The sequence below is a fragment of the Barbus barbus genome, assembly GCF_936440315.1.
Source record: "Barbus barbus genome assembly, chromosome: 12".
Classification (NCBI taxonomy): Eukaryota; Metazoa; Chordata; class Actinopteri; order Cypriniformes; family Cyprinidae; genus Barbus; species Barbus barbus.
In genome coordinates, this window is record NC_136740.1 from 17163170 (window position 1) to 17186821 (window position 23652).

General features: G+C 38.6%; 3 protein-coding genes across 3 annotated transcripts; 2 read left to right on the forward strand and 1 right to left on the reverse strand.

Annotated features, from left to right (window-relative positions):
* Positions 1-86: 86 nt before the first annotated feature.
* LOC306878061 (uncharacterized protein) lies at positions 87-4168 on the forward strand. The gene is made up of 5 exons (XM_079430157.1): positions 87-156; positions 438-513; positions 1268-1288; positions 1660-1791; positions 1888-4168. The coding sequence occupies exons 2-5, from the start codon at positions 456-458 to the stop codon at positions 1929-1931; spliced, it is 255 nt and encodes an 84-aa protein (XP_079286283.1). The 5' UTR covers positions 87-156; positions 438-455; the 3' UTR covers positions 1932-4168.
* Positions 4169-4999: 831 nt separating this feature from the next.
* Positions 5000-9401, forward strand: LOC306877570 (TYRO protein tyrosine kinase-binding protein-like). Its single transcript, XM_079429409.1, has 5 exons — positions 5000-5181; positions 8437-8460; positions 8557-8715; positions 8808-8872; positions 9008-9401. Exons 1-5 carry the CDS (start codon positions 5136-5138, stop codon positions 9062-9064), a joined length of 351 nt encoding a protein of 116 aa, XP_079285535.1. The 5' UTR covers positions 5000-5135; the 3' UTR covers positions 9065-9401.
* A 9857-nt stretch (positions 9402-19258) lies between these two features.
* LOC306877800 (protein LRATD2-like) lies at positions 19259-21640 on the reverse strand. The gene has a single exon (XM_079429775.1). The coding sequence runs from the start codon at positions 21383-21385 to the stop codon at positions 20402-20404; it is 984 nt and encodes a 327-aa protein (XP_079285901.1). The 5' UTR covers positions 21386-21640; the 3' UTR covers positions 19259-20401.
* Between the last annotated feature and the right edge of the window lie 2012 nt (positions 21641-23652).

The following is a 23652-nucleotide window of genomic DNA, read 5'->3' on the forward strand; positions in this document are numbered from 1 at the left end:
GTCTCATAATTATTCATTAGAGAGGCGCACATACAGGCTACACCTACTTCTATGACTCATAAAGGAAAACTTAAAACCAAGTGGGCGGAAACAGGTTAACCGATGAGGAGCTTCTACATCAAATGTTGAAATGAATCGCTGCACAACACTTCATTGGTAAGCGAAACTCTTTGTAAAATTAGTCAAAATATTATAATGATCTTGTGATAATCCCTGATAAATACGGTCGGTGAAGTATCGGTGCATAATTCACTGCTGTGGTTTAATTTCAGAATTTTTAGCGTAAAATGCATAAAAAGTATTTATTTTAGTCATTTCCAAATAAGTAAATATGAATGTTATTTGAACACTAGTTTCATTAAATGTGCTATTCTTTGAAATTTTGCAATATATGGACATTTTTATAGATTGAATACAGCTGCGTTTTGTCTTTTTAGACGAAATAACACACAACGATGACACAGGAAATGACAAAGAAAAGCTTTCTGACATTTTTTTCCATCTATCTGTTGGGTAGGTGAGACAAACGTTTTTTTTCCCCCCACCTCTCATCATTTCTTCACCCAGACCACCGTGCACTGCATAGTTTGCAGCAATATCCTGTTAGATGGGTGCACTTTTCAGAGAAAGCAGATTAACTGTATGTTTGTTTGTTTTTTATAGAGGTGCAATTTTCTACATATTGTTTTGTATTGGTGGTTTAGGCCAAATTATGCGTAATATTGATAATTGTGTTCATCATTAATGAGTATGGTGTTATTTTGCTGCATATTAGTGTATCACGCAGTAAACACTTTCCACTATAAAAATATCTATATGTGACCCTGGACCACAAAACCAGTTATGAGGGTGAATTGTTTTTTTAAATTGATATACATCAACTGAAAGCAGAGTAAATAAGCTTTCCATTGATATACGGTTTGTTAGGATAGGACAATGTTTGGAAAATATCTGGAAACTGAGGGTGCAAAAAAAATCAGAATATTGAGAAAATCACCTTTAAAGTTTTCCAAATGAAGATCTTAGCGATGCATATTACTAATAAAAAATTAAGTTTTGATATATTTACGGTAGGAAATTTACAAAATATCTTCATGTAACATGATCTTTACTTAATATCTTAATGATTTTTGGCCTAAAGGAAAAATCGATCATTTTGACCCGTACAATGTATTGCTACAAATATACCTGTGCTACATATGACACGGGGTCACATATTACATATGTTTCTTTTCTTTTAACCTCTTCTTCTTCTTCGTGTGTCAAGCTATGGTCAGTGCTGTTGAAGGTAAGAAAGATTTTTGGTCAGCATATTTATTATTTGTTTAGTCCCTGTTGAAAACCCCCCCCAGCTAAAACCAGCCTAAACTGGTTGGCTGGACGTTTTAGCTGGATTCAGCTGGTCCCCCAGCTTGGCTAGGCTGGTCAAGCCTAAAATCAGCCAACCAGCTTAGGTTGGTTTTAGCATTTTTTGTTGTTGTTGTTGTTGTTTTCAGCAGGGATTGCATAGTTTTCAAATCAGTCATACAGTATAAATTCCTTAGATATTTGACAGACTCCTTTACAATAATTTGTACCTGTTTACATTTCTTCACATAAATATATTAAACAGGATGCATGGTTCTTCACATGCCTCAACCACATATTTTTTTCTCATAGACAAAGGCTCGTGTTATGGAGCTGGTTCTGGCACTATAGCAGGTATTATATTCGCTGATGTTGCAGTGACCGTCCTCATTGTTACTACCACCTACTGGTATGCCAGCAAGCGCAGACAAAAGAAAGAAAACGGTGAGAAATTACATAGACCCACACAAATGTCTCTAGCAATTCTGAAATCAGTGCACAGAAGATATTTAACATGCATGTGTCCATGTGTTTCTTTAGCTGACGAAGTCTACATGAATGTCAGAGCAAACTGCAAAACATGAAGATCTTTGGAAGACTGACATGAACAACGGAAGACTTAATGACATTTAATACCATAAGACATTATATAATCATAGCTGATGATTTATATTTTGCATTTCTAGCTTAGCCTATGGCTCTACACACTTAAAACCGTGTTCATATCACAGTTGCATTGTAAATAACACAAAATTACCATATTTATGTCATCACACTGAAAACTTTAAGATTATTAAATTATTGCTTAAAGTATACAAATAATGGAACTCTGTTTAGCACGTTATCAACAGCAATAAATGCATTGAAAGAAAAACGCTGACACCTAGTGGATAATTCCTGCTACTATTTTCTTCAACTAGAACAGAGGTGCCCAAACCTTTCAATGAGAGGGATCAAAAATCAAACTGGAACTGGATGAGGGGTCATGGGTCAAAAGTAAATGTTGTATTATACCCAATTATACAATATTAAAGTGTAATAAATTAGATTTTTGTTTTAGATAAATACATTATTTTTTTAATTAAATTTTTACATTTCAATTAAAAAAATAAAATAAAACTAAATAAAATAGAAATTAAGTTTCAATGTCATTTTTTGTGTTTTGTTTGTTTTTTTGCCATGGCGGGCCAAACAGCGGATTCTGGTTTTGACAACTGTGCCCCTATAAAATATTTTTTGTAACTTATTTAAAAAAGTAAAACTTCAATATATTCTAGATTCATTACATGTAAATTAAAAGATTTCAAAAGTTTTTTTTGATGATGATTAGAGCTTACAGCTCATGAAAGTAAGAAGTCCAGTATCTCAAAATATTAGAATATTTACATTTCAGTTTCAATAAATGACCATCCCTACAGTATACATTCTGGGTATCTCTTGTTCTTTTAAACCACAATCATGGGGAAGACTGCTGACTTGGTAATGTGTGACTTGGGTGACAGTCATTGATGCCCTCCACAAAGAGGGTAAGTCACAGAAGGTCATTACTGAAAGGGGTGGCTGCTCACAGAGTGCTGTATCAAAGCATATTAAATGCAAAGTTGACTGGAAGGAAGAAATTGGGTAGGAAAAGCTGCACAAGCAACAGGGATGACCTCAAGCTTGAGAATACTGTCAAGCAAAGCTGATTCAAACACTTGGGAGAGCTTCACAAGGAGTGGACTGAAGCTGGAGTCAGTGCATCAAGAGTCACCACGCTCAGACGTCTTCAGGAAAAGTGCTACCAAGCCACTTCTGAAACAGAAACAATGTCAGATGCAGTCTGGAGGAAGAATGGAGAGGCACAGAATCCAAGCTGCTTGAAGTCCAGTGTGAAGTTTCCGAAGTCAGTGATGATTTGGGCTGTCGTGACGTCTGCTGATGTTGGTTCATTGTGTTTTATCAAGTCCAAAGTCAATGCAGCCGTCTACCAGGAGTTTTTGGTGCACTTTATGCTTCCATCTGCTGACAAGCTTTATGGAGATGCTGATTTCCTTTTCCAGCAGGACTTTAGCACCTGCCCACAGTGCCAAAAACACTTCCAAGTGGTTTGCTGACCATGATATTACTGTGCTCGATTGACCAGCTAACATGCCTGACCTGAACCCCATATGGAATCTATGGTATATTTTCAAGAGAAAGATTAGAAACAGTCGATCCAGCAATCCAGACAAGCTGAAGGCTGTGCATGTGCCTCAGCAGTGCCACAGGCTGATCGCTGATCTGCACCAAGTATTGAGTGCAGAAATGAACATACTTTAAAGAACTTGAACTTTTCTGTTTTGCAAATCCTTTTTTTGATTGATCTAAAGAAATATTATAATATTTTGCGATACTGGATTTTTGACTTTCATGAGCTGTAAGCTCTAATCATCATAAAACATTTTTTTGTTAAATGTTTTACTTTACATGTAATGAATATAAAATATATGAACGTTTCACTTTTTTAAATAATTTACAAAAAAAACTCCTTTTCTAGGATATTCTAATTTTTATAGATGCACCTGTATGTATACTTTTACATTAGCATAATTTTTTGGTGTATTGTTATAAATATGAAAAATGACTGTGCTCTGGAATCTCCCAGAAATTCCCGCGTCCCAAACAAGCACAAGACTGTGACTCTTCCACTGAAAAAAGAAAAAGGAAGTAGAAAATATCTTTACAGTTTTCATCACATATTTCTATATGTATTTGCACTTAGGCTATTCAGTAATGATAGATATTATTTTGGGAACTAAACAGTTTAAATGCTTTAACACAATGATACCTGTTTGCTTACAAAAATGTGGATTCAATATTTATGCAGTAAACAATAAAAAAAAAAAGTATACCACCATTGACATGTATTTGCATTTTACAAATTATTTTAAACACACTCAATGCATAAATATAAACATCACAAATCCTTTTTTTTTATTTTTTAGTTACGTAACTAGAGGATAGTAATCTTTGAAAAGCACCTGTGCTTTAAGCTACTGTGGGCAAAGGTCATTTATCTGTCAGACTGAGCTTCAGGAAAAAACCTAACTCAACCTCACCAATTTGTTTGTCTACTAAGCAAGGCAGGTCTTCAGGTGAAACTGAACTACACTGTCCTGTATCACTAATATAAAGACCAACATCCTTTTTTAAATAAAATGATATTGTGAGTAAAACAGGATATAAGTTTTGTTTTCTACCTGTTTGGGGTTATCAGATACTGGTTTTAGTAGTCACATCCTGTGCTGTGAGGCTTTTAACCGCATTAACACCAATGTCCCTCTCACTAGCCTCTTGCTCACATATCTACTTACTGTGAAGTGAAACTACATTTACTAAGGACATCTGAAAAAAAAACGCATATATTTTGAGTTGCATGTCATGTAAATCTGGATCTGTATGCTCAGATTTAGATTTAAATTTAAATTTGTACTTCAAACCTAGATATAAATATTCAAATGTTGACAGGATAAAATGTAAACAAATGAAGTACTGAACTAGGTTAAGTGTGTGTGTGTGTGGGTGAGCGAGCGAGGGATAGCATATCAGCACATGTAGCTCCTCCCCAGTATCCTTTGGTTCTATTTTGATGGATGGTGATAAGTCATCAGCACATACTCGGTGATTTTTCACACACAGACAATTTCCATATCATTTAGTCTCATATTCAAGGTGTTTTAGCTCACGGGCAGTAAAAGCATCTTGTGCACTTCTCAAGTCTGGGCTACGCCAACCCTAAGCAATTCTCCCCTAAACCTGCACTCATTATGAGAAGGACTGTGTACATAATGGTCCCCATGAATGGACTATTCGGTGAGTACAATTTACAAACGTTCACATACTGTCAGTCCTTGTCTTGTGTTTCCCCTCCTCCTGTGCCCATATTTGGCCTTCCTGTTCCTGTCCTCGTTTGTCTTCATTAGTTTAATTAGTCCCTAGCCCTGTGTTTTGATTAGTCCACACCTGTTCCTTATTTCCCTGTGTTTATAAGCCCTGTGTTTCCTAGCCCCTGTGTCCGGTCTATCGTCAGAAACGTCATTGATGTTCGTCTCTCCCCAAGCTCCTCGTCTCCTTGTGTGTGTCTCTCCAATAAATGTGCTATTTGGAACTCCTACGTCTCCTCGCTCCTTGTGTCCCGAGAGGGAACGTGAGAGAAGACCGGACCTACAACAACACTATGGCTGAAGACAGGCTTTGGTGTCTGCGGCAGGATGGTCGGGAGTTGGTAGAGTATGTAGAGGAGTTTCTTGAGGTTTCCAACGAGGTGAGCTGGATTGACGCCTCGCTCGGTGTGTGTTTTCGGTTTGGGTTGGACAAAGATGTCATCAGCTGCGATATTCCCACGTCCAGTTTTTCCCTTATCGGGCTGATAAATTATGTCCTCAATGTACATGGCATTGATTTCGAAGTCGAAGAATGTCAAACTGATCTTCGTCCAACCCAACCCGAGAACAACCCGGCCTCACCAGCTCACCGCTCGCCAGGACCCTCCACATGCCCTGCCAAATGTTCCGGCCACCCAACTCTTCCCAGCACTGCTGCTGTCCTCAGCCCAGAGCACCCGCGCAACCCGGCGCTTCAAGAGCGCCCTCCTGAGTTCCCGCTGGTTCCGTCCAGCCCTCCTGAGTTCCCGCTGGTTCCGTCCAGCCCTCCTGAGTTCCCGCTGGTTCCGTCCAGCCCTCCTGAGTTCCCGCTGGTTCCGTCCAGCCCTCCTGAGTTCCCGCTGGTTCCGTCCAGCCCTCCTGAGTTCCCGCTGGTTCCGTCCAGCCCTCCTGAGTTCCCGCTGGTTCCGTCCAGCCCCGCGCTTCCCGAGCGCCCCCAAGTGTCCGCGCTTCCAGAGCGTCCCCAAGTGGCTGCGCTTCAAGAGCGTCCCCAAGTTTCCGCGCTGCAAGAGCGCCCCCAAGTGTCCGCGCTTCCCGAGTGCCCCCACGTGCCGGCTCAACGCACGTGCCCTCCTGAGTTCCCGCTGGCTCCGTCCAGCCCTCCGGAGTTCCCGCTGGCTCCGTCCAGCCCTCCTGAGTTCCCGCTGGCTCCGTCCAGCCCTCCTGAGTTCCCGCTGGCTCCGTCCAGCCCTCCTGAGTTCCCGCTGGCTCCGTCCAGCCCTCCTGAGTTCCCGCTGGCTCCGTCCAGCCCTCCTGAGTTCCCGCTGGCTCCGTCCAGCCCTCCTGAGTTCCCGCTGGTCCCGTCCAGCCCTCCTGAGTTCCCGCTGGTCCCGTCCAGCCCTCCTGAGTTCCCGCTGGTCCCGTCCAGCCCTCCTGAGTTCCCGCTGGTCCCGTCCAGCCCTCCTGAGTTCCCGCTGGTCCCGTCCAGCCCTCCTGAGTTCCCGCTGGTCCCGTCCAGCCCTCCTGAGTTCCCGCTGGTCCCGTCCAGCCCCGCGCTGCAAGAGCGCCCCCAAGTGTCCGCGCTTCCCGAGCGCCCCCAAGTGCCGGCTCCACGCACGTGCCCTCCCGTGCCGGCTCCACGCAGGTTCCGTCCATCCCCGCGCTGCAAGAGCGCCCGACAGAGTCCGCGCTGCAAGAGCGCCCGACAGAGCCCGCTCCTCTGTGGCTCCCAGGGGGGAGCTTCCCCAGGAAAATTTTGGGGGGGGGTAAGAGGGTCACGGCCTGTGTGGCCGGGCCAAGGGCCAAGGCCACAGAACCCCTCAGGCCCGAAAAAAAATAGGCCGTGGCCTCCCGAGTCCCCTGACCCGCCCTGGCCTCCCGAGTCCCCTGATCCGCCCTGGCCTCCCGAGTCTCCAGATCCGCCCTGGCCTCCCGAGTCTCCAGATCCGCCCTGGCCTCCCGAGTCTCCTGACCCGCCATGGCCTCCCGAGTCCCCTGACCCGCCATGGCCCCTGGAACGGGCACCGCCCTGGAGGCCTCCAGAGCGCCCACCCCCCCTCCCCATTGGATGGTGTTAGGCGTGAGGACACGCCTTCCGGAGGGGGGCGTAATGTCAGTCCTTGTCTTGTGTTTCCCCTCCTCCTGTGCCCATATTTGGCCTTCCTGTTCCTGTCCTCGTTTGTCTTCATTAGTTTAATTAGTCCCTAGCCCTGTGTTTTGATTAGTCCACACCTGTTCCTTATTTCCCTGTGTTTATAAGCCCTGTGTTTCCTAGCCCCTGTGTCCGGTCTATCGTCAGAAACGTCATTGATGTTCGTCTCTCCCCAAGCTCCTCGTCTCCTTGTGTGTGTCTCTCCAATAAATGTGCTATTTGGAACTCCTACGTCTCCTCGCTCCTTGTGTCCCGAGAGGGAACGTGACACATACTTAGTAAGGTTTTATATTTAAATGAACTTTTCTGTATAGTTCTTGACAAATCCTCAGCATTAAAATTATCAGTTTGCTTTGGAGTCAATTCTTTTTCTGAAGCACAATTAAACAGATTTAATTCAAAGCTTAAACAGATTTTAGCATCATTTTCACTACAAAAAATCAACAAGATAAAAGATGGTAATTCAGTAGCTATGTAGAAAAAGCATAACAAGACTTCATGCACATATTATGTTATATATTATTATTATTTTATATTATAAGTTACACTCCATCGTATGAGTAGTGTTGTATTTTCTGCATTATTTTCAAAATAAATATGTATATAATATATTATTAAGTATGTGTAATGTCTGTAGTATTATATCATGATTGTGTGTGTGTGTGTGTGCATGTTTATGTGGTTTATGAGGATACAAATTTGTATAATGACATGGGTATGACAGAGGTATTACAATATGAAGGTGGTTTATGAGGACACTGCCTATGTCCCCGTAATTCAAAAGGCTTAAAAAACATACTAAATGGTGTATTTTGAAAATCTAAAAATGCACAGTCTCCTGTGAGGGCTAAGTTTAGGTGTAGGGTTGGTGTAGGGCAATAGCACACACAGTTTGTTCAGTATAAAAACCATTACGCCTATGGAGAGTCCCCATAAACCACAAAAACCAACGTGTGTGTGTGTGTGGATTTATATGTACTCAGTGATTAATGCAAGAAATAAAGAGGAAATGGCATTTGTAATTCGGTTGGTTGACTTGTGAACACGCTATTATAAAATTTTCTCTTCCCTCTCTTCCTATCTTACTTTCATCAGCAGGATTTGTTGAGGGGAATCAAGGTAATAATTCCTTTATACATATCTGAAATTCATTTTTTTTTATTCTTGTTTTGGCATATTGTGAGTGAATATGCCATTGTATTTTCTGATTCTCAGACTGCAGTTCATGTTACCAGTTGGATATTGGAGTGGCTATTGGGATCATCACATGTGACATTATCCTCACACTCCTCATTGCTCTCTCAGTCTACTGTTTCGTTTCCCATCAAAAAAGAAGAGGCAGTTTACATACACATGCCAGATGCTGTGGGTCAGGTATACTTGCTTGTAAGAGAAATCTAAAACTTGATATGTTATTATTACGTGTGCTCCAGTCAAAATGACACAATATTTTTCTGATGTTTAAGGTAAAGCAAAAACTCACCAGCCATCTATGAGGCCAAAGACGATTGAAGTGGAATCACCTTATCAGGTAAAATGAGCAAAAAAACTACAAAACTAAAAACAAAGTTGTATTTGTAATGAATGCAATATATTTGTGAGGCACTTTTGGTTGAATCTCTTGAATCATCTAAATCTTTTTTTTTTTTTCATAATGGTTTGACAGGAACTTTATGCAGTCCAATCTGATATATACAGCGATCTTCAGCAGTATCGGAAATGAGGTGACATGTAATGTTAGTCGTGGGTCTTGTGCATACATTTTTAAACTGTGTCACAAATGTGTATTTGACATAAATAAGCTACAATAATTAGGCTATAGGCCTACAGATTTTTTTTTTTTAATACATGTGATCGGTCATGTGGCTTATATACAAACCATAAGTATAAATATATTTTCATAGTTTGTGAAAAGGAAATGATCTTCAAGAATTTGTCGTTTCTAATATCACTGTAAAAGTTTTTTTCATCTTTGTCTGTTTTATTCAAAACCTTTGTAATGGAACTAGATCAGAATATAATTCCCTTGCTCTTTATGTAGAAATAAATGTTTTGTTTTGATTGTGTGGCCTTTGATCATTTCTTTGTCTACTTTTATAGACAGCATAGAAAGGTGGATGAAACCACGCTTAAACATCCACTGTTTTTTTGTTTTTTTGCTTTGTTTTTCTTTTTCCTCAAGTGGCTAAGGAAGTGGATGCAGTGTTTAGAAATCACATGACAGCAGTGAATCAGTTAAACCAAATGGAAAGGGTCCAGGTAACGGTTTGCAGTTCTTTAAGATTTCCTGAATTTTAAGTCCTGAGTTTTAAATCTTGATATTTCTGTGTTCTAATATGGCCATTTTTATTATTGCCGATTCATTGCTCTGTGTAAGTCAAGTGTGATAATAATAAAAAGAAAATCAAGGAAATGAAACCAAAGGGTGTTTAACTTTTCGCCTGGCACAGAGAGCAATTTAATGTAGCTCTTAGTTTAAGTGTGACCTCTTCCAACGTCCACAAGAGCGCACTATTATCTCAGTGTGTTACATGTCACATTCACTGTAAATTCTGCCTCGGATCTATCAGTCATGTCTTATTTTGAAGCTCCTTTCAGTGCAGTTTACAGTAATAATGTATAATTCAGTTTGGATGTCTCGTTTGTCTTTGCACACAATGGACGTTTAAGTGAGCATTCTGAGATCCTTGAGAAAATTATTTTATGGGTCACTCATGCTGGAGCATCCAAGGCTATTGAAATTTAAGTGGATATTGAAGACAGCAGCTGTTTATCAAACATTGTTTTGTGAAAATTTTGGTTCTCTACTACAGCATAAACAACTTATATCATGCTCTGACATAATTAGACTCACGTAGCCAGATTGACTGAAGAATGCTGTGACTATGACATAATAAGCCAAATTACACAGAGCCAGAAATGTGATTTTTTGTGTTGATTTTGTGCTTTGTGTTGATTTTCAAGCAGCCTAACAATTAAGACCAGATAACAAATTGTTGACAACATTCTGTAGTCTGTTAGGTATTATATACCAGGTTTAGATATTATAAACTGTTGATCCAACATGACAGTAGCCTACTGAACTGAAATAGAAAATTGATGGTAAAGAAACGAATTTCGTTAACTCAGCTGCATGTTTGTTAAATCATTCAGCAGATTTTGTCTTCCACATGGCTGGTATTCTCCCTCAGTTCTGCTGGATTTAGGAAAAAGCAAATACAAACTAAACTTTGAATTTAAGATTATTTTTACAATTACAGTTTGAAATCAGTGGCATATCAGTGGATATTTAATGATTCTGTCTTAAAGCTGGCTGTTTGTTTGCGGGACACACGGACAAAGAAAGCGTTCAGATGAAACGAGTCTAGGCTAATCTTTTAATAATCTTACATCAGGTTTTTAAATAGGATTGCAAACACTTTCTTTTGCTTCCTGTGCACTATTTACCCAAAGCTTGGCATGCTTGAATTCCTCAGAAAGAAAACATATTCAGAGAAAAAAAACTATTATTTTCTGAATTTGGACTGGTTTGTTTGCTGAAGTTATTTATTTATTTTTCAGTGTAAGAAGAAATCTACTTGAGCGTTTACATGCTGTTTTAAGATTGTTATTCACTTTTGAATGTGCAGTGTTAATATGTATCCCCGTTTTTCTTGCTTCATGGTTCCTTCCTATTTGAAATATGTGGAGTACAAACTGTTCGTCTTTATCTAGCTATATTAGATAAATTTTATCTAATACGTGCTGTTTATGCTGTTGGAATGCACTGGGCAGGACAAATAGAGGAGTGTGGCAACTATCCTGACCTTGGCAGCCAGTTATCAGGTTCAGGCTTATGTAGTTTGATAATTTATCAGACTATCAAAATAAATTCCTTAACTGACAACAAACACAACAAATGGAGTTTCAGTCTCACAGGTCATCTTTAATGCCCTCCTTCATTTTTTGGTCAATTGTCTGCTTGTTGATTCATCAGTGCTGTTGTGAACCCTTAGTCTATAGAGAGTAAGTAGATTACTCTGAATGCTTGTTCTAGTGAATTTTTGTGAGGTGTGTATTAATGTGGATGTTGGAATAATATATCCATATAACATAAAGCAAAACAAAGACACATGTAAATAACACTTGTAAATCGCCAATAAACACAGACATACCATCAAGTGTTTTTTGTTTTATTTGTTTTTTTACAGTTGTTTTTCTATACAGATTCTATTCATTTTAAACTATAAATTTTATGTAAACTATACACGTGTTTTATTTATATAACAATTTCATGAATAAGGACATCCCCAAATGGGGGTTTTGTCAAATTTAGCTCACCTTTCCAACCTGTCTTATGCTAGATATATTTGGGATAAGTTTTTATTTTTATTTTTTTAAGAAACTGATACTTTTTCCACTTGGAGACATTAACATTATATAAAAAAAAACTGTGACAGTAAAGACATTTATAACGTTATTATGTTACAATTCATGTTGTTCTTTTGAACGTTTTATTATTCAGAGAATCCTGAAATAAAGTGTCACAGTTTCCACAAAAACAGTTTTCAACACTGGTGACAATCAGAAATCTTTCTTGAGCACGAAATCAGCAAATCATAATGATTTCTGAAGGATCATGTGACACTGAAGACTGGGGTAATAATGCTGAAAATTCAGCTTTACCATCACAGGAATAAATTACAGTTTATTAGCATATCACAATATTACTGTTTTTACTGTATTTGAACAAATACATGCAGCATTGGTGAGCATAAGAAACCTTTAATAGCATAAACCATTTTACAGATTGTACTGTATATTAGTCAGGACATCCCTTAAATGTAATGGATTTCTATAATAATTTAATGATTTTTACTATACCTTCCACCTAAACCTAACCTTCACAGCAACCTATTGACTCTAAACAAACCACAATTTGGCTGATTTATAAGCCTTTAAGATAGTGGGGGCCACTACAAATCAGCTTTCAACATTTCCCACTGTATTAGTGAAGACATTTTTTAAGTAGTTAATATAGCCGAGTATATACACACACTCTCTCTCTTTTTCCTTCTTGCAACTGGCTGGAATTACGAAATCATTCTGTGACCTTTTACTGAGCACACAAACCTTACTTAGTTTACAAAATTAAACCTTTGTAAAGCCCTTCCTGCATAACCCAACAGTGGTAATACTGAACTGCTATTAATTCCACTTTTGTTTTTTGTTTTTTCATCTAGTTGTAGCTAAAGTAAATAGCTTCCAGACAATGACGGCTATTTTGTCCACCATAACACATATTTTCCTGAAACTATGTTGCATTGGTAAACATGATGTAACCATTTCAGCCGCATGATTCGTATCTGCTGTGAATGTGTGATTACACCATCTGCTATTTAGCAATGTGTACAGTTGGAGTTTTGTAAACATGTGAGGTCTAGTCACACACGTGTTATTCATAAGAACTCTTATTGTGCAACTGTTTGAAACACACAGTTCTGAAAAATGCCCAAAACTTCTCAGCAATCTGATGGTGTCAGGCTGAGTGAATGTGGTGCTGTAATTAGCTTCTGCCTTGTTATCTTCTTGCCCTCCTCATTGCTACAGTATGAGGCCTGATCGGCGCTGAGAGATTGGGTGCCCTGTCAAATCAAACAAACTCTCTCTCTGTTAGCGCTCGGGTGGCTGGTGTTGATAAAAAAAAGTCATGCTGATGGGAGAGGATTCACATGAACCAACACCAGCAAGAAGTGCTAATTCATCTTCGTTGCTTTACCGATGAAGGACAAAACCATTATGTGGCTGAAAATTTTGCTTTGCCATCACACAGAAAACTTACATTATTAAATATATTCAAACAGAAAACTGTTTAAAATTGTAACAATATTTATCAATATTAGTGTTCTTATTTTCGATTTTTTTTTTTTAATGGTGAGTATAAGAGACATCTCTCAAAAACATTAAACAAAAATCTTACCAACCCCAAACTCTTGAATGGTAGTATATATTGTATTAATACAGTATATGTCCTATTGAAACAGTAAGTAGGCACATATTTACTGTTGGCAGCCATATCACCCTGTAGCCCAAGACTGGTTGCCCACTGAAGCTAAGCAGGGTTGAGCCTGGTCAGTACCTGGATGGGAGACCTCCGGTGAAAACTAGGTTGCTGTTGGAAGAGGTGTTAGTGAGGCCAGCAGGGGGTGCTCACCCTGTGGTCTGTGTGGGTCCTAATGCCCTGTTATAGTGACGGGGACACTATACTGTCAAAAAAAAGCTCTGTCTTTCGGATGAGATGTTAAACCGAGGTCCTGACTCTCTGTGGTCATTAAAAATCCCAGGATGTCTTTCGAAAAGAGTAGAGGTGTGACCTCGGCATCCTGGCCAAATTTCCCCATTGGTCTCTGACCATCATGGCCTCCTAATCATCCCCTTACATTGATTGGCTTCTTCACTCTGTCTCCTCTCCACCAGTAAGCTGGTGTGTGGTGGGTGTTCTGGCGCACTATGGCTGCCGTCGCATCATCCAGGTGGATGCTGCACACTGGTGGTGGACGAGGAGACACCACCCCTCACAATGTAGATCGCTTTGAGTGCGCAGAAAAGCGCTATATAAATGTAATGAATTATTATTATTATTACATATTTATAATCTCTCTCTCTCCCTCTTTTTTTAAATAGCCAGTAGGCTTTAGTTATGTAAAAAAAACAGATGACATTGGGGGAGGGGCATTCTTAGTCTAGAAAGCATTTGATTGGACAAAATTCTGGATAGTGTAGGATGAGTCATCAATATACCTTTTAGTATAGTACACTATTTAAGTGGCTTCATATCTACTTCTCAAAATTTGTTTTTTTTCTGCTCAGAATAATGTTTTGGTTCATCTTCTTTTAAATTTTGTTTTGTATTTTATTAAAATACAAATTTTATATATACAAGTAATATACAAATATTATATACTTTATATACATACACACATAATAAAATATTACAATAGGCTATATATAGAGAGAAACAAAGAGAAAGGAAAGTTCTTTTGGTAAATTTTAGTTATTACCCTTTTTATTTTCATTAAAATTACATACACAGAAAGATGAGAGGAGCCAGAAGCTGACATCTCCACAGCAAGTTTCAGAACATGGGGTCAAGTGAAACTCTATCAAAGTTTCTGACCCACTTATGATTTTCCTGAGCCAGTGCTGGGAAATAGAATGGATCATTTGATTCTGACGTGCCCTGGTAATTTTCTGCCTCTGTAAGTGTGTGTATTTGTGGAGAGCACTACATTGTTCAGTGGCAGTGAGTAAAGGAGTGTTGTGTGACTAAAGTGCCAGTCAGAGTGAGCTGGGCGAATACGTGTCACATTGATGATCCTTGGCCTGAAAAAAGTCAGTATCAGGGTCATCCTCTTATCTTGTCAGAACACTGGAGCTTTGCAAACTGACAGGGCCTAAGGGGCATTTTCAAAGTGGTCTCTCATTTTCCTGCTTCGCTTTTATTGAAATTGTTTAAAGCATCCATGGTGTGCATCATGCAATGTTAGGACTTGCAAATCTCCAAAATGAGTACATAAAATCTACATATTTGCACTTTTTATGATGCAGTTTTTGAGAAAAAGAAAAAATGCATTGCTCTTATGCTTTTTTGCTGTACACTATTTGAACTGAGGTTCTTCAGCACACTGGATGGATCCGGCACCCTCCTTCATGGAGGGTATTAAGAGCTAGTCATAATGAACGTCATTCACCGCCTCTGTTGCTCTGCATCATGGGGGCACATGAATGGCTCACCAGTGACTGGCCACAAATTAACCAGACAAGAAGCACAGGGACCTGAATGGGTGGCTGTGCTCTGGCAAATATGGGATTAGAGAAGATTCAGGATATGACACAAAAGGGAAGGATGAGTGTCAGATGCAGTGGAAAAAAGAGCAATGGTTGGATTTAAAACTTCATCTGATTCTTGTTCAGCAGGCCATGAAATCATGTTGTGAATGAATAGCGGAGGTTTTGTCATGACTCAGCATCGTGTCAATCCCAGATCCATGGCTTTCTTCAACATGTTGCACCAAGTCTTAAGCCCGTGTTTTATTTTTAGAAGTTAAAGTTAGTTTATGCATTCATAGAACACATTATGAAGAAGTTCTGGCCTTGACTTTATAAGAACTCCAGATGCACTATGGCAGAATGTTCCTGAGATAATGGCTTTGACTGGAACGGGTCAAAAGCCTTAAGGGTTCTTCGGCCAAGGAAATCCTGGAAACTGTACGGTTTTTCTGATAAGATGTTTCCTGGAACAGAAAGATGTGTTTACTGGAGTAAAGGATGAACCTTGGTTCTGGTCATTACAAATATCTTCAGGTAACATATATTAATGATTAAATTATACATTTCTTAGGGAGTTGGCTTGATTGATGACTCTGTCTTACATGATCCATTTTCCTGTGGTCCTGTGCCGCTTGTACAGTATTAAATGCCCACTTAAAAGCATTTTAATTTTGTAAATAAATCAATACAAAGGCTCATTTACATATTTACAAATCCAGTTTCTTTTAGGTAAGGCTTCATGGCAATACCTTTTCTGTTTCCCTGAGTTTTCCTAGCTATTCTCAACAATTCCCAGAAGATTTCTCTCAAGGATACGAGGAAGGGTGTTGTACTTCCTCTTGTTCCTCTTATTGTACACAACCTAAGCAGATAAGCAGTCAAACTATCCTCATTTGTACTGAGGCAAAAGACCATTTTGTAAACCATGTGAAGGTCAGATTTGTATTTTATTTTATTTTAAATAATTTGATACATGTCTTTCCATCATACCATCTCTCACAATTCCTTTCTAGTGTCAAATGGATAAGTACGAATAATTCTTTCCATTTCGCTGTTCCTTTACCATGCCATTGAATATATAAAGATTTTAATCTGTCTTTTACTTTCGGGAGAGAGTTCTGATTGCTGTTGGGAGTGTAATGATCCCATGTAATTAGTCTCACAATAAATTGCAATAACACGTTGCACAGCTGGGAGATGTAGCTTTGTTGCACAGGAATAATCTCCTTCCCTGGAAATGAAACACTTTAGACGTAAGAGTGACTGCTGTTACCATCATAAGTTACTGACCATCACAACTGTCATTTTCACATTCAAACTGCATAGAAATTTTTCTGAACTCATCTGTCTTACTGGTTATGATAGATATCCTAACCAGTTCTGTTGTTATGCAGTGTTGCATTTTTTAATTTGCATTTTGGGAAAACAGCCCCAGCCTAAGGTTGTTTCCAAGAAAAATGCTTTATTTTCATTGGTCGCTAGGCCAGCTAATTTTTGTCATACCGCTGTGCACACCTGCTTGTGTATGTGTGTGTGTGTTTTGAATTTCATACAACTGGTCATTGCACAGAACTAATAGCATATCAATTCTAAACAAATTCTTAGTGCAGGATTACAGCTATTTCAGTCAGGTGATCCTGAAGGACACCTTTCATATCCCAGCTGCAAACAGGAGAGTTCAAACCCTCATCAGCAATAGAATTATAGATGGCAAAAAATCGTCAGTACAATACAGCTTATTATTCCTCTTCATTAGCCTTTTCTGCATGAAAGGGGCATTTTAACCAAATTAGCATAATGTTATTGAAATGGATCTTTTTATTTTATATGGCGATTTAAATTCTCATTATCCACTGAACTTCAGAGGATGCGCAGCAAATTAAAACTGGATCAGTATGAAGGGAATTTATAGCTATCAAATCAAAGAGCTGTAAATAATTGTACTGTGGTATGTGGTCTTAAGTATCTCCACTTATCTCATTTGAGAGATCTTAACACCAGAGCTGTTTAGATCATTTTTATGGCTCTTGTTGAATTATCCGTTATAGATAGGCAGTATAGTGAATTTTTTTTTTCCCAACAATGAAACTTTTTTCACATGTACTTAATACTAATTCATACAGCAATGCTGTTGTTGTACTATAAAAATGAAATACTTCATGATCATGTTTACCTTTTGGTATAGCAGGTTAGAAGAGGAGCAGGAGGTCAATGAATGGAATGCTCTCCTTTTCTCTCTCTGGCATTCAGACATGTTTTACTATCACCAGACCTTCTAATGTAAACGGTCTCAAAGTTTCCATGGAAGTGAGGGGTGGGATGAGAGTCAGAGTCACAGTCTGACTAACCCAACAAGCCCTGGCAAAGAGACGGGATTAAGAAGATAACACATTATTAAAGATAACACGTTATAAGAGAGTAAAGATTTAGGCTTGTTCTGACAGCTATGCAAATGTAACTTACGACTTAATATAGTAAATATAAAGAGTACTAAATGAAATACTTAATAAAAAATAAACGTTTATAAAGATTTTAACCAAACAACATTTTATCTGAAAGAATTAGTTCACCCAAAAATGAACATTTCCTGAAAATGTACTCATCCTTATAGACTGTCAAAGATGTAGATGAGTCTGTCTCTTCATTGGAATAGATTTGGAGAAATTTAGCATTACACCAGCTCACCAATGGATCCTCTGCAGTGAATGAATGCCGTCAGAATGAGAGTTTAAACAGCTGACTAAAACATCACAATCCACAACTAATCCACACAACTCCATCAATTTATGTCTTATGAAGTGAAAAGCTGCATGTTTGTAAAAGCAAATCCATTGTTAAGGCATTTTAACTTTAAACTGTCATAAACCACAAACCATAAATCCATAAACCATGAAAACACTTCATAGTGAAAAAGTTAGTCCCCTGTTGTCCTCTCACATCAAACTGATATATTTGTTTACAACTGTTTTGGACAGTTTTTGGTGTTTATCTGTGAATATTTCTCTCCTGATTCAAGCAGATAGTGGATATATTACAAACTCACATTTTTTGTTTCACTGGAGTCATTTGGATTACTTGTGGATTATTGTGATGTTTGGACTCTCATTCTGACGGCACCCATTCACTTTTGAAGATCCATTTGTGAGCATGTGATCTAATGCTAAATTTCTCCAAATCTGCTCCGATGAAGAAACAAACGCATCATCTTGGGTGGCCTGAGGGTGAGTACATTTTCAGCAAATTTTCATTTTTGGGTGAACTATTCCTTGCAGTATTGTCAGCTCAGTCTAATGGGGTAATCAGTTGTACAATATTATTTCACATCCTGTTTTTGCCTTGCACTGAATACCTCACCCTATTGAATAGGAAGGCTAGTTTGTTTATATGTTGTCTAAGTATTTCCATCCTAAAATCTTTGCACACAAGACAGCAATGTGGCCCACTACTGTGTTTGATATACAGCGTAGTAAAGCACAGAACAGCTTAATGTGGCAAAAAGGATTTGGGGATGAATGTCAATCATTAGTAGCTGCAAAGACTCTTTAAAAATAGCTATTTTATAGTTGAGTTTCTTTGTGTGACCTGCGGGGGATGTTTTAAAAGCATATTTGTGCGTTGAGTTAAAGTAATAACTGATTAAGATCACAGCTTAATTATTTGTCTAAAACAGCAACTTTATTTGATTACTGTTGGCTTAAATTACATGATTTTATGCTTAAATCTGAGCCAGTATCTTAAATTAGATGAGAAATTAGTTTAAATTGAGACTTAAATCTAATTAAGACGTCTAGTTTGAAACTTCAAAATGCAGTGGTTATCTTTTCCAAGCATATAGGCTACATCTTATCTTGGGAGCGCAGTCAACAGCAGATCTGTACAAATTCTCTGTTCTTTGGCTAAACAAGACCTTCTTTAGGCAACATTATCTCACATATACTACCAACGGGGGGATCTCAAGTCTGGTATCATGAAGCAAAACACACATCAGAAACTCAGAGACCACATTTTTCTTTCTTGCTATGGCCCCTTTTCTCCCTATTGATCAGATTCATATCAAATCCCTAAAGGGGCACAACAAAAACAACACAAAAGACAAAACCATGCTTTATGAACAGAAAAAAAGAGAGTTTTAATGGTCACTATGTCCAGTCCCCAGCTTTTCTTACATAATAACTCTCCTATAATGCTGAAAAAAATGATTAATTGAATTTACTATAAAGAAAATTAAGGTAAGTGTTTGCAATCAATTTATTTGAGCAACATTTAAATAAATTTAGTTGAATAACTTTGAACTAAATTTGTTTATTTAAATGTAGCTAAAATAAATAGTTTACAACCACTTTACTTTAAGCATTTTCTTCAGTGTACCTTTAATATGTGACATCATTAAAAATGATAAAATATAATCATAAAAGTCACCAGGGAAAACAAAATATACATTTAGATGCACCAAGTGATGATCTGTGGGAGAAATCCTTTCCTCTGAACATTGTAAACTCTGTTATTTTAATCATATTCATAAATTAATGTTTACTTGCTCCCTCTGGGGTGTTTTTCATCATTAAATGTTTGGATGCTCATGAAATAAATATGATGGAATCAGGAGTCAACTCCGGACAGAAAACGCTCAATCACCACCACCAACAGACTGAAAAAGAAAACACATTTTATAATATGAGTTCTATCTATCAAACCAACTGGAAGAGTTGATCTGAATTGAACGCTGAAATGCATTTAAAATAAAAATATCTTCTCTGCATATGCATGAATAACACTTGAATATTGTAAGCTCTAGCAAACATATTTATATTATTGAGACAACTGAAGCTAAATAACAAAAAAAATTATATTGATAATATCACAATCCAATGCTGAAGAACAAAACATTGCTTAAGTAAAAAATATTCAGACTTTATTGAAATATGCGTCAAGGGAATATCTATACTTTGCCAGTCCTCAAAATAAAATACTGAGATCATTGAGATCATTAAAAGGTTATATGGAAAGGCTTTCATAAAACGTTCCCTCGGATGTGAATACAGCAAAGTGAGGGAATGATCAAATCCTTATTACAAAAACACCAGGATTATCAGTGCAAACAAGCTGAAGTTGTCCAATTTATAAAAGTGCTGCTGACGGAAAACTCTCTTGAGAAACTGATGAAATTGCAACACTGCGCTGTGCTTGAGGTGATTACAAATAAAGCCCATATCCTCCATGCTGAGGCTGTTTGCCCACTAGAGAACCATCGTCAGTTACAATTGTAATCATTCTCAGTGTCTTCTGTGCAATTTAAATGATTCTCCAGTTCCTGAACAACGGCTTCCCTTCCCATTTGATCGTTTCTCCTCTTTTCCATGATCAAATCCTCTAAACTCTGAAAGTCCAAAACGTGACTTTTCTTCTCTGACAGCTGCAGTTTCATCTTGTACGGCTGCTTCCCGATTCGTATCTCGCCTCCCGTTTTAAACTCGCGTTTGCCAAACCTGCACCAGGCAGCGAAGCATTCAGAGTTCTTCCAGCAAATGTCTCGCTCTTTCATCCCTACTTGCTCCATGGCATTCTGCACCACAACATCCGGGCTCAGCGCGCGAAACTTATACAGCTCGTTGACAATTCTGCCCCTTTTCCCTTGAATGGCATCGAAAAGAAATTCGCATTTAATCTCGTTTCTATGCAAATGAACCACCTGTAGGTCGCCGACGCATACTGCCCAGTGCGGGTATTGACCGATAGCTACAAACTCCACCAGGTCCCCGGGTTTGCACTTATCCGCCAAGTTTTCGCACGACAGGGTTCCCACTTCACCGCACCTGTTATTCCTTTCGTATATACACTCGTCGCGATAATATACCGCGCTTTCTAATTCATTGCGGCAGTCGTAGTGTTTAACGTCTTCCTTTTGTGTCTCATCGATGTTCTCCTCTTGCTCGTCGTCATCCGCGGAGAAAATATAAGACACTCCGATCCGCGGAGCGTCGTCCTCTAGGTCGAATCCATTAGGGTCAGTCGTGGGTAATTCATTGTAATTCAAATGGGTAAGTTTCTCCACTTGATTCCCCATAACAGAAACTGGTGCGAACAGTTTCGCGTCCCACCTGTACAGGTCGCGGAGGGGAGATTTCAAAAACGCAACACGTAACCCGGCTTTGGAGCCCAGTCTAAATCCATGTCTTCTTTTTATCGGCGAATTGCTGTTTGGAATAATTGTGTGATATGCGTTTTGGCATATCATACAGCCATCCGAAGTGTTTCCCAGTCATCAGATAGCCTACTGCTGAGTTTCAGAACAGGTGTGTCTCACCTGCTCACTTCCTGCTGTGAGCCGCAGACAGGGGAAGCCCATCAGACACAGCGGTGAACCCACGGGGAGTCCTGCGGTAACGTCTCCAGGAAAGAAATGCACTTTTGATGAGTTGTTTCCTCTCTTTCCAAGTAATGGATGGCGTCCACGGCTCTTTGAAGTTCTGGCAGAGGATGCAACAGCACTCTGTGTGAAATAGTAGTGAGCACGGTCATGTTTACACAAGGCACGGTCAGTTAAAGAGACAGTGCACATTTAGACTGGGAGCGGAATTATGTTGTTCTTCTGCTCTGTGAGCTAAATTCACTCTCAGTTTAAAGATTACCTTTCTGACCAGATGCTAATATGTTATAGTCTATATGTGCCTGCATAAATTCGAGATGCCAGTGAATCAGTTTTTATTGACAGCGTATCATGTGACATATCTGAACTTTGAACTCATACCAGGGTTCCTACAGGGTTTGGAAAAGTTTGGAATTTGATTTAATTATTTTCCAGGTCTGGAAAAGTATGGAAAAAAGAAAGCGGAGTATGGAAAATATTTGTGTTTCCAGACTTTTGAACCTATTTAGATTTTTTTTTTTTACAATTGAAAATTAAGAATTTAATCAAAATAAATTTATTGCACAAGAAGTGAGGTTTCATGGCAGCTTTTTATAGTGAATTCTTTAGTGATTACCAAATATGACTGAATGAATTCAAGGTGCACTTTTTTATTATGCAGAATGCATGCTATAACCATTTTGGGTTTCTTCACAATAGGCCTATTCTTAGCGCCGTATTACATAACCTCAAGGACGTTTGCAAAAATAAAAAATATACAGACTTTTGCGCACAATGAACCATTACATTTAGCATATAGGACAATGCACACTGAGCCACCTATTGTGCCATCAGCCCATTTTGCGGTGTGGTTTCTTGGCCGCCACAGAGTATGCGTTACCTAAGGCCTTGAAATATGGCATACTGCCCCAACAAAAGCCTAATCTTAAACACTTTTTTACAGTACCAGTCTTTATTATAGACCAGGGTTCCTCAAATCTTTCCCTGGAGGTCCAATCTGCTGCAGAGTTTAGCTCCAGCCCTGATCAAACTCACATACCTGTGATTTTCTAATGATATTGAAGACTCTGATTAGCATGCTCAGGTGTGTTTGATTAGGGTTAGAGCTAAACTCTGCAGGAATGGTCCAGATTTGAGGATCCCTGTTATAGACCCTTGAACTTGGGAAATTTTATGCCATCAACCCTTTTCGTGTCATGGTTTCTGTGCCTCCACAGAGGATGTGTTAAATTGGACATCAGGCCGTGATATTAGAGATACTACCATAAGAAAAGCAACATTTTAAGCAGGTAGATCTCTGTTAATTCATGTGCATCCATGCTCTCGTTTTATTCGTAAGATGGCAGTGATACACAAAGGAAATAGGTTTTATAAAACTTCAAATTGTAATGTGTAAGCATGCAAAACATTACCATGCACATGTGAATGGTTTCTCGAGGGCTCAAAAAAGTTTCTTGTGTGCATGTAAAAGTCTGTATTTTTTATTTATTATTATATTATTTTTTGACTCTGTATGTTGTCACTTTGAGAAAATCAATGAAAAAAATCCTGAGAAAATAAAAATATTTACAGATGACTGTACTATATACCAAATATAAAGCTGAAAATAATGCTCTATGAAGTCTGAAAATCTACCGAGAGGTTTGGAAATTTGAGTCTGGAAAAGTATGGAATTTTTAAATGGAAAATGTGTAGTGAACCCTGTCATACATAGGCTATTGACATTTTCAGGCAGATATATTACAAATCAGTTCTTTAATATCTTTTTAATTATTGTACACAAGGCTTGTGTGAATTATATAAGAATTAGAAGTATATGATTTGTACAATTAAGGTTGGAAGGCCTCCAAATATAAGGTCTAAAGTACAGCGGTTACATTATATATGATTGAACCACATTTGGAAACATCTTTATAAGGTGTGGTCACATTAGCAACACTTCTGCAAAATTTATGTATATTGTATTAATGTTTAAAATAAAGCTACTCAGGTCACACAAGTCGCTTTCGAACCTCGTCATTTTTGTTATTGTGAGGAATTTGTGTGACCAACGTGAACCTATTGCATAATTAGCCAATTTTTTTGCCCTGATGTGAAATTCCAGATCGAGCAGATTCCTATTGAATTGACTGTAT